Source organism: Lampris incognitus, chromosome 10 (genome assembly GCF_029633865.1).
Source record: "Lampris incognitus isolate fLamInc1 chromosome 10, fLamInc1.hap2, whole genome shotgun sequence".
NCBI lineage: Eukaryota > Metazoa > Chordata > Actinopteri > Lampriformes > Lampridae > Lampris > Lampris incognitus.
Window position 1 is genome coordinate 15,702,975 of NC_079220.1, and position 12,494 is coordinate 15,715,468.

The 12,494-nt window shown below is 45.7% G+C and overlaps 1 protein-coding gene across 1 annotated transcript in view; it reads right to left on the bottom strand.

Moving 5' to 3' along the window:
• The window catches only part of llgl1 (LLGL scribble cell polarity complex component 1), a 54,217-nt gene that overhangs the window by 35,863 nt on the left and 5,860 nt on the right, over positions 1–12,494 (bottom strand). The window contains 1 exon segment of the mRNA XM_056287792.1: positions 228–309. Within this exon segment, the coding sequence (XP_056143767.1) occupies positions 228–309 (82 nt within the window).

Below are 12,494 nucleotides of genomic sequence, written 5' to 3' on the forward strand. Positions count from 1 at the left end.
CGACCAGAGGAGGCGCTAGTGCAGCGACCAGGACACATACCTACATCCGGCTTCCCACCCACAGACACGGCCAATTGCGGCTGTAGGGACGCCCGACCAAGCCGGAGGTAACACAGGGATTCAAAGCGGAGATCCCAGTGTTGGTAGGCAACGGACTAGACCGCCACGCTACCCAGACGCTCAGGAATAATAATTTTAAGAATAAACATTTTTACCAAGGACCTTACCTGTTCGGGTAGGAAGTGGATCTGTGTGACAGCGGCAGTCTCTTTGTGCAAGCCTGTGAATTCAACACCCGGAGCTCCATAGCTAAGAGGAGCCCGTCAAGGAAAACACAACAGCACAACATATTGGTATACTGTACAGGAAGTCTTCCTTTATTAATGCCAGTTTGTCATATTTCCCCACTCTCCCTTTGCTGGACTCTCTCAGATTTGAGTATGACACCTACAAAGGGCTAGGATTTTTATCCCCACTTGGCCTATGCAGGAAGAAAAAAAAAAAGAGGATTCATTCACAGAAGTCTTGCACGCGTTGTGCAAAAGAATGTGCCTAGATTGAAATATTCTTAACAAGCGTCATAGATGTGGTTCAAATGAAGGGCCTGGCATGCCATGAGCTCAAAAGGTAACCACTCACACACACAAACACACCATGTCTGTGCTGTGATTACACAGTTGTGGCAGAGCCTTGCATATGACGCATTGGTGTCTGTGTGCGTGACTACTTGGCTGCGCGTGCGCACGCACGCACGCACGCACGCACGCACGCACGCACGCACGCACGCACGCACGCACACACACACACAGTGTGGTACTTAGACTAAGTGAGACCGTGAGTGAGTCCAAGCCTGCTCTCAACACCAACACCAACTAGTGGCTAGTAAGGAGCAATACCCTGACAGACCAGCAAGTTTTCAGATCCCTGTTTCGAAACTGATTCTTCCAAGTGAAAGAGAGAGATCTGTGGGGAGACAGACAGAAAGACAGAGGGTGGGAGAGACGCTTAAGGTTGGTTTAACTTGTAATTGTCGGTTTCACCACACTGCGTCTAGTGAAACTAGAGAAATACTTCTGCAGTGTAACAACAGAGGAGAAATTAGAACATTATAGGCCAGATCACAGTAATTAAAAACACACAGGAGCTGAAAACTACTGCACTTATGTGTGTGTGTGTGTGTGTGTGTGTGTGTGTGTGTGTGTGTGTGTGTGTGTGTGTGTCTGTGTGTGTGTGCGCTTGCGTGCCGACATTTAAGGAATCCACCCATTGTTAGCCCAGTAAATCAAGCAGAGTTAACAAAAATGCAGGCTGCACTGAAGAAACGTGACACCATGTACACATGAACAAGGCTTAAATCGGGCTACACTGTAAATTGGCACACACCCGCTAGCAACTAACTATACTCCGCACATATACACACACTTGGGAAGCTCAAACAACCACTCTGCAGTGCACAGCTTACATAAGCCTGTAGGCACGCTGATTAAAAATACATAATAAAGGAAAATTGGGGCTTTGAGTTTGCTCGTGGCCGGGTGAACATTTTACCAACTTTCCTGGTCCATTCCTTCTTGGTTTTTTTTTCACATCTCTCCTTCACCGCGAATTCGTTCTCTCGATCAGATTTTTTCTTTTCCTCGCCCTGTTTCATGGATACACTGCGCCCCCTCCTCAGCTCTTTAGTGTCTGCCCATCCACCAATACCTCCCCCCTCTGCATAAACACTCACCTATCCTCTCTGCACAGCCTCTCATGGGGTGCTATGCCGGGGTTTATTCTTCAATCAACATTTTTGTCTTTTTACCCATTTTTGATAAAAGAAACGTTATTAAGTATTATTGTAGTCGACTACACAGACAAAAGCAAAATGGCAGCATTTCTTTGCACTCTGTAATGCTGGTCGATTCAATACTATTTTCCTCTATCCTATACAAAACAAACCCACATGTTTACTGACGTGTGCATAGTGTGACATGCACACATCACGCTGTGATATGCACATCCACCATTCCCCCCTCTCTCTCTCTCGATTCCATCATAGCCCTGCAGGGACAGGAAGTCAAGTCAATTTTTATTTATCTATTCTAGTCACTCAATGCCATTGCTACTTTCTGTCTTTCCTCCCTTCATACCATGCCCTCGCTTCCTCTCCATCATTTCCCCTATCCCTCGCTTCCATCCTGCCAGGATCTATCTCTTTATATAATATACTGTCCAACAGTCCCTCCCCTCTCTGTGTCCCTATTTCTTCGCTATACCTCCATTTTCATCCTGAAGTCTCAACCTCCAGCTTTCTCCCCTTCTCTCGCAGCCAACTCTTTCCATCCCTCTATCCCTCCCCGGATCCCTCCATTTCTCAGGAGGCTCAGGGGAGCACTATATGCTGGCATTCCTTGGTGATGTCACTTCCTGTCCCCAGGTTCCATTTACCTCAATAAACACATACCTCTGAATTGGGGAGGTGGAGGTGATTTATAAAGGGTCTGAGTGAGCGAGCCCGAGAGGCAAATTTGAGCCGTTAAACAAAATAAAGGAAAGAGGGAGAGACAGAGAGATAGCTTGTTCTCACTCACTAACAATAAGGGGAGAGCAAAGATTAAACAAAAAGAGCCAAGACTGAACAGAACTTAAGAGAGAAAAGAAATTTTAAAAAAAAGATTTGAAAGAGGGATTAAAAATTACTAACCAGTTTTGAAAGAGAGAGGGAGAGAGAGAGAGAGAGAGTAAGAGCAAGAGAGAAAGAGAGTGAGTGAGAGCAAGAGAGCGAGAGCAACAGAGAGAGCGAGAGCAAGAAACAGAGAGAGAGACAGAGTGAGAGCCAGAGTGAGAGCAAGAGACAGAGTGAGAGCAAGAGAGAGAGAGCAAGAGACAGAGAGAGAGAGCTCAAGAGAGAGCGAGCCAGAGTGAGAGCAAGAGAGAGAGTGAGAGAGCCAGTGAGCCAGAGTGAGAGCAAGAGAGAGAGAGCGAGAGTGAGCAAGAGAGAGAGCGAGAGAGAGCTCTTTAGAGAATAGCTTTTTTAAAGTAAGAGAATGGCAAATTAAGTTGAGAGACTGTTCAACAGATGTTAGAAAGACACGTTAAAGAAACCAAAGTACAGCAAATTTGAGAAATCTCGAGGTAAAATAATCCCACTGCAGTGTTAAAAGGGTGAGCGAGTCTGGATGTGGTAAGATCGAGGCTTATGAAGACTTCTACACAGTCACAGAAAACTTCTCGAGGTCTACAGCCGGAGTGAGAGAGCAGAGAGAGGGCAATGAGATTGCGCTATGAAACAGATGGATGCCGATGGGGTGTGTGCGTTTGTTTATCTGTCCGTCTGGCTGAATCCCAGTCCAGTCCCGAGTAACACCCATCTAACCCATCCCAAAAAAGTTCCCTTCCATTCTTCTTCCAAACTTCACTTGTATATCTTAAAAACAAAAACAAAATACTCGTCTGACTGTGAATATGTCTTTCATTATGCTTAAAAACTACCATGAAACACCACTCTATCAAACCACGCTGTCCCCATCCCAGTCCACCTCTTTCTATAAACTGCAATGCAGTTCTAACGCAGGCAGACACAAGAGACAATAGAAAAAGACAGAACATTGGATGGGGAGCATCCATAATTACAAAAAATTAAACAGGACAGAAAAAAAGCATCTCTGCTCAAGGTGGCTTCCCAGTCACTCAACCCCACCATCACACACACACACACACACACACACACACACACACACACACACACACACACACACACACACACACACACACACACACACACACACACACACACTCCTGGTGATGTCAGAGGACAGCTGGTGGGGGGGTTCCCCAATGGTGATGTCATCACTGCCTCCCCGGGGACAGCTGTAGTTCGCATTCCTCTAGCTCTGTGTGTGTGCATGTGCACGCGTTGGGGGTGGGGTGGGGTGTTATGAGCCCTTAAGCAAGGCACTAAACTGACAACTGTTCCAGTGGAGTCGTTGGCCAAGTGGTGTAATCTGTTGAATTGGTTCCTTTTGAGCCATGTGATTAGAAGGCAACAAATGTTCCAGGGTGGAGTACTCGTTTGCATATTTACAATTTCCCACATTAGTCAGAGGTGAGAGGAGGGCGGCAGAGTTGGGGAAACTGACAGAACGGGGAGTGATCAGAGTAATGCTCAGCCTGATTTCAACCTTACTCGGAAAACAATAGCCAGATCGCCAGGTCGATGACTGGGTTAGTTATGTTATTCACTTAATAACTCCTACGTTAACAATTGTGTGCAAGCTAGCATGTAGCTAGCTCGCACAATATCAAATGTAAAAAGCAGTGGACAGAAACATTAAGGGGAGGATAGCCACAAATCCCCAGCATGCCCCACCAGGAACTTCCTCCTCCACAGCACAAACTGTCAATAAAACTAAAGACAGGAGACCCGGGGCCCCGAAACCATCCGGGACAGAGACTTAAGACCATCTGTCAATACTTGGCAAAACCTCGGGAACAATGACTCAAACTAGTAAAAACTCAATACAGTCGAGAAATAACGATTCAAAGCAGTCTATTAAAACCCTGTAAGGCTACACGAACGGGGCAAAACCCATCAAGAAATTCACAGCAAACTAATGGAGGGAATGTCAAAGCCGAGCACTGATTTGTCCTATGATAGTCCGTTAGATGCAAGGCCGTCCTGAAGTACACAACACTACTTTATTAGACCAGGGGGCCAGTGAGACAAAAGGCAGGGATTAGCCCTGCCCCCATCTTTCTAGTTGAACATGGCAGACTTAAATCTCTGAGCAGCCTGTTGAATGACACAATGGTGTTACTGTGCTGATCTGTGCAAGGGGAACTACTCATCAAACCGTGAGTGTTTGGGCCGAAGTGTATAATAAGCAAAGATTTCCTGCTTTGCTCACCAGAGATTCCTGAAACACATACAATGGAGGCCAACAGTAACTCATAATCACTGAATCACTGTTTTCACACACACACACAAACACACACACACACACACAGCAGTGTGATTGCCCGACGATGCAGAGAGGGAGCGTTAGCGAGGATAAAGCGATTTCACGGTCTGAATACAGACAAACAGACGGCATTGCCCTCAACTTGGACACACAGACAACAGCCAATGCACCCACTAACACACACACACGCACACACACGCATACACATGCATCTACACATACACGGATAGAAAAGAATAGATACATAGACAGAAGGAGAGGGAGACACAGCACCCATAACACACACACACACACACACACACACACACACACACACACACACACACACACACACACACAAGCATGTGCAGCCATACAGACAAGCACATAACTTCTTCAGACGTCTGGCAACTGGCCGGCTATGATGAGACAAGCCAAACTACTCCACCCATCGCTACAGAAACAATCCCTCTTCCTTTTACATTTAAAATGAATACCAGCAGAGGTTGTTTAATGAAAAACTATAGCACTCATTCCTCAGATATCTGCATTAGAAACACACACACACACAAACACACACACACGGGGGCTGAGCCAGCTGAGGTTTGTTGTGTTTGACACCCTCATCCCAAAGAGACTCTGCTACTGAGGGCGTTCACAAATATCCATTGTCAGCTAACACGCCATGCGTCCGCTACCTTTCTACCGCAACTCATTTGTCATGCTAGCTTTGATATGTTGTTGTTGTTGTTGTTGGTCCCATTGCCGAGAGGTAGAGGTCAGGTGACACATAGAATTACACACAGCACCTTTAAACATCCGTCATCTTTTGCTTTCTTTCAGTGACTCAGACTTGCTCTTAAAAGTTCCCCATATTCTGTTCTCCTTCAATTTTTCTCCCTCTCGCACATTTCCAACTTTCACTGCCGTCTTTCTTCCTCCTCTTCTCTCCAGTTCTTCTTTGCCCACTGGCTTACTTGACTGATTTCTACCATGTGTCTCTTACCCCGGGTCTTCAGGTGCACGGTTTTGGAACGCATAAACCCCCGTTAACTTTTAATAGGCGGTTAGCAGCTTCCAGGAGCATCTTCCCATGTCTTCCTGTCCTGGTGCCTAATCCTCACCCAGTTTGTACTTCAGCTCTTCTTGTTCAACAAACATATCCTCTCTTCCCATCTCACACACACACACACCTTGTCTTGATGCTCAGCACTGATGGGCTTGTGTGTGTCTGTGTCCTTCCGAGGAAGCTGGCTGGCATGAGCAAAGAAGAGAGGAGAGTGTGAGCCAGAGGAAGAGAGAAGGACATTTAAAAAAGGTCCTGAGGTCCTCAGAATACTAATGAGCAACATCTGACAGTGAAGGGACAGACGAAATGAATAAGAGAGATGGAAAGAGAGAGAGAGACACAATATCATTCAGAGACTCGCACAAGGAAAAAAAATCCTCATTTTCTAAATCATCAAAATTATAAGCAAGAAGTTTTAGGGGGCAGTGTCCTCCCCATATCCCTATGCCCAAAACATATGACAGCGAGAGAGACAGACAGACAGAGAGAGTCAGAGACAGAAAGAGAGACAGAGTCAGAGAGACAGACAGACAGAAAGAGAGACAGTCAGAGAGAGACAGAGAGAGAGATATGGAGCAAGTGAGGAAATATGAGGCAGAAGAGGGGAAGAGAAGAGTGAATGAGGAAGGTGAATCAGAGTCTATTTCCTCAGCTGGCTTTCATCAGACCGCCCCACTGACTGACTGAATGCCTTCCAATAAAGGGAGACAGAAACTGGTGGACAGAACCAACACATGTCATTACGCAGGAAACGTTGGTAATCTGGTTAAAGAAAACAACTGCACCGTTCTTACCTTGAAACCCACACCGAGGAGGAAGCCTACAGCACATCAATGCAGAATAAATAAATACCACCCGTCTCCAACGGAGAACAGTAAACATCTCATTTACAGTTTGAAAAAAAAGAAAGAAGAAAAAACAATTTCATATGAGCTCTTTTTCCAACCGCCAAGACCAACCGACTGATGCAACGCAAACCAAAAGACAATACAACTACACAGTAAAACATAAAAATCAACCAGCTCATGTGATCGTGACAAAACAAAGCTGGTTGTGTGTGTGTGTGTGTGTGTGTCTGTGTGTGGTGGGGGTCGGGGAAAAAAAAAACAGTTTCCACTAGAAGTGAGCATCGGACCAAAAAAATACCACAACACTATCAAGTAAACATTCTGAATGCAATCTTCTCAACCACAAACTATGAAAAATGTACACCGAGGGTACAACAACCCTGCAGGACTTCTTTCAGCCTCCCCCTACGAAACTTGGCAGGGCTCTGCTTTCCCAGTCAACATTTCAGTCACCCAAAAGAAGTTCCTTTAGAGACAACACGGGGCTGGAAAGACCCCACCCGCCCTTCTTCAAACCGAGAGGGAGATCGCAACTTGAGCCGGCTATAGTCTTAAACACAATCTTGAGAGATGTAGATATCTCCAAGATTCTCAGTCACAGAGATCTCAGTGCGGTCCACACACACACACACACACACATGCAGGAGTGCCTCTTTGCAGGTGGTTTATCACAAATTCATTAGCTGCATTTTGGCCCCCATCCAGAATTTAAGACCAGAAAATCACCTCCAAATGATGGCTGGCTTCCTGCCAAAGCGGCTGGTAGTTGGTGAAGCTCGGCAGACAGAATCTACCAGTTATTTGACAGTCAGCAATTTCACACCCTTGTGCACAAATGCACCAGTCTACGCGCAAAACAGATGCAATTGAAAAGCACGACTCAAAGCGCAAAAACAGAGCTGTTAAAGATTTCGGTCATGTATACCCTCCCTGCAATTTTCCAAAGACAGTATTAAACGCCCCATAGCAGGTGGCTATTCAGCAAAAAGGCACACACTTTCAAAGAATTCCCAAGGGTTATTTCTAACTGATTAAGAATTTTTGAACAGTAGTTTTGCAGATCAAGCCGTTAACATTGAAAGTGGAAATGCTCTATGTGCTTGTTAAACCTAGGCTACACAGCAAGCCCACATGTTCCCCACACATCAGTATTTGTAAGAAAAAAATGTCTCATGGAGTTTGGGAGATATTAAGAGATAAGAAGTCATGTGAGCCGATAGACCTCAGGGGCAGGATGACCTCAGTGTGTGACCAACAGGATATCAGACAGACTGAGGGCAGAGAAGGTAATGTCTGACCGCTGAAACACATGCACACTGATCAAAGCACGACTATGTGAGCAAATATTAGCTTGTCCTCTGGCCGCTGAATGGACGATACCAAAGATCCATGATCAAACTTTCAGTGTGATTCAGCACAAAATTTATTACACACACAAACATCAATTTGCTAAACCTGGGGCGTCCGCCTAGCGTAGCAGTCTATTCCATTGCCTACCAACATGGGGATCGCAGGTTCGAATCCCTGTGTTACCTCCGGCATGGTCGGGCGTCCCTACAGACACAATTTGCCATATCTGCGGGTGGGAAGCCGGATGTGAGTATGTGTCCTGGTCGCTGCACTAGCACCTTCTCTGCTCGGTCGAGGCACCTGTTCAGGGGGGAGGGGGAACTGGGGGGAACAGTGTGATCCTCCCATGCACTACGTCCCCCTGGCGAAACTCCTCACTGTCAGGTGAAAAGAAGCGGCTGGCAACTCCACGTGTATGGGAGGAGCCATGTGGTAGTCTGCAGCCCTCCCCAGATCGGAAGAGGGGGTGCAGCAGCGACCAGGACAGCTCAGAAGAGTGCGGAAATTGGCCGGATACAATTAGTGAGAAAAGGGGGTGTGGGGGGATGCTAGACCTATGGCATTTCAGGAGATACCATAAACTGAATTTGATCAATACATTAGAAAAGGATTAAGAGCTGGACATGGAAATATAAATGGGGAGTACAGGGGTACAGGAGGGAAACATTGTGCTATTGATTGAGAATATCGGGGTTCTATGGGTGGGAATGCTTTGGGGTGCCATGTTCATGCAATCAGAACAAATTATATCTAGTCATGTTACACAAATGTCCAGGCAAAAAAAAAAGAAAGGCAGGGAGCAATATAAGACAGACAGGGAACTGAACTGAGAATTGGGATTGTGTCAAAATTCCTCAAAAGTGCCTGTATGTAGCCTACCTTAGCAAGCAGAGCCTTTGTTTTTTTTTCATGATCTGGTGCCAAAAACTTTGTTGAGCATAGCCAAAAAGAGACCGTCTATCACGTTGAGCTCAGATGTGTGTGGGTGAGTTACTAGCAGGTGTGGAAGCAGAAAATGCAGTCTGGCTAAATAAATACTTTAACGCACCAAGTTAATAAGTGTGTGAATACTTATTAGGGCTGCAACTAAGGATTATTTTGACAATTTATTAATCTACTGATTTTTTTTTCAATTAATCAATTAATAATTTAGTCAAAAATTCGTTTCCAGAGTCCTAAGTGATGTGATAAGACAATTTGTTTAGTCAAGTATTGATTTCATAATAATACAAATCTGAGAAAGGCTTTCAAATTCATGAAATTCCAACCAACAAATGTGTGGAATTTTGACTTGATAAACAACTCAAAATGATTAAAAGACAACCACATTTTTTCTTTTTTTTGGGGGGGGGGGGCGTCCCAGTAATGTAACAGTCTATTCTCGAATTGGAGGACTGCATTGGGATTGGGATCCCGTGAGACCCAAAGCAAATCTTGCGGGAGTGGGTAGCTTCAACGTTGCTGCAGGCGTTTAATGGTGCAATATTTTTGATAGCACATCAACGTGTCATGTATGAATGAAGAGGAGGAAAATAGAATAGAGGAGCGCTACTCCTGATCAGTACGTTAAAAGACACAGGAGATGTAAAACAATCTCAGCAAAACAAACAACATACGTTCTAAAATTATAAGTCAAATAAATACAGTTTATTTTTGCCCTAGAATATGTGTACTTATTGCACTGAAGATCTGCAATTATTGTACTAGTATCAATGTCATTACGCACTAGAACGCAATTTCGCTGCGTTATTACCGCCAGGTATGCATTCCTTTATTAACAGTACACAGTAACATAATGTGTTTTCCCTGTGGGAAAACAAAAATCAATGGAATTCTACTATGCGGGTCTGAATGGTCAGAATGTTTGCGGGAGCGGGCGGGAGTGGACAAGCACATTGCGGGAGTGTAACACGAACATTGCGGGTGCGGGCGATAATGGTCAGAAATCCAGCGGGAGCGGGTAGGAGCAGGATTGAGAAAAAGTCCCACGCAGGGCTCTAGTTCGAATCCCCGTGTTACCTCCGGGTTGGTCGGGCGTCCCTACAGACACAATTGACCGTGTCTGCGGGTGGGGAAACCGGATGTGGGTATGTGTCCTGGTCGCTGCACTAGCACCTCCTCTGGTTGGTCGGGGCGCCTGGGGAACTGAGGGGGAATAGCGCGATCCTCCCACGCACTACGTCCCCCAGGCGAAACTCCTCACTGTCAGGTGAAAAGAAGCGGCTGGTGACTCCACATGTATTGGAGGAGGCATGTGGTAGTCTGCAGCCCTCCCCGTATGGGCAGAGGGGGTGGAGCAGCAACCAGGACGGCTCGGAAGAGTGGGGTAATTGGAGGGGTACAATTGACAATTGGGGGGGGAAAGGGGGGGATTGTAATCAACTGATTAATCGACTAATCATTTTGTCACTGATGCATGCACGTGAATGTATGGCCAAGTAACACGCAAGCATTCAGTTTTGAAGTTATGGACCACAGTCTGATAAAGCTGAACCACAGACACTAAGCTAACATTTGCACACGTTTAATTATGTGTATACGTGTGTGTACCTAAGGAAGTATGTGCGCAGTCACTTTCAAAGTTATGGGCCACAGTTTCATACAGTGTGACAAAGAAACAAAAGCTCATGCCCAATATGCTGAGCTGCAGACTTTTAAACCCTTCCCGTCTGCGAGCAGCTCTCATCATCCCAAGCCACTGCACACGTTGTCCTGGAGACCCATTCAAAAGCGGCCTTTATTAAGACTGGACTCAGCAACAAAGCTCTTACTCACTCAATCTGCATGCATGCGCGTGCACGTGCAAGCGCGCGCGCACACACACACACACACACACACACACACACACACACACACACACAGGGTTAACCAAGGGTAGCACAACATGCATTCCAAGGCAGGAGACTGACTCCCCCAGATCACCCTACCGCCCCCCACACACATGCTCTCCCCCTCAATACGCAAACACACAACATTGTCCCCTTCCCCTTCCAGAGCCCCAGTCTGTGGCAAAAGCAGAAACTCTGGGCGTAATATGACTCTGTCTTCACAAACAGAGAACGAGAGAGCGAGAGATTAAGAAAGAAGCGAACAAGAAACAGAAGCTTAAGAAAGCGCGGCTCGGAGGAAACATATCAAGAGATGAATAAAGAGGAGGAGAGGATGAGGTTGAGAGAAAATCAATTGTACCATACCATAGTTACCCGCTCACTTTCGGTGATGGATCTTTTTCCAAATCTATTCAATAAAACAAAATATATTTTTCTGCCACTCATTTCCTTCAACATGCACCCTCCCTTTCAACTCCTGAACTGCTCCTGCCCCCAAAAACGCACCGCCACCTCAGCCAGAAATTAATGTGCGTGAGTGGTCAAACTAACTGGCAAGAGAACCACACATCTGGCACCGCTGTCTGGAAACTTCAGAAACCTGTGGCATGTGTGCATGTCTCCGTGATCCCAGATAGTAGATATATTCAGTCCAGATAGATTTAGTCCCTCAGCTTTGACAGAAGTGCATGCTTATATATCTGGTGGTGAAAACAGAAATGTGCACTTTCATGTCAATACACATGGGAAATATTCTGTCATGTGTAATTAATCAGTTGGTGTCCAAAAACACAAGACATGTAGAATAATTCCTGGGGTAAAGTTACCTGCAGCTCAAGATTCACCATTTGAGATGTAGTTTGACTCGAGTCTCTATAAAGGCTCATTTATGCTCCCTTTACATACACAAATAGATACGTTCATTTCAAATGTTCTAAACGTCACCACCCACATACTTCCCATCCGTGTTTTACGTTGGCATGGTTGTTAAGCAATATATCCACTAGAGGGCAGTTCAGAGTTCACTTCCGAGTCAGCGGTAAGGTGTCTAGGCTGCCGGAAATTCACACGAAGAAGAAGAAGCAGAGGAAGAGGAAGAAGAGGAAGAAGAAGAGAGCAAACATGGCGACGGTGGAGGAGATCATGATCATTTATGTATTTGTTAAAAAAGAGGCAAAAAAAAAAAGGCAGCAAAGTAGACGGCGGTGGTCTGTAAATACATCGCGGCATGTGGATGGAGAATTCTTCTCCCTGATTTTACCTATGTGAAATTGCTGGCTGGTTGCCCGTGAGCTATTAACTACACTGCACAACACTGCCCCCACGATTTCCTGTGGTATTTCCGGTGGTAATGCTCCGTTTGTACGGATCCGCGAGCTCCCAGAAAACATGCAGAAATACGAACGAAATGAATGCAGAGTACGGACAGAAGGCTCCGTCCGTATACGTATTTAACGTTGCGCATAAATGAGCTCTT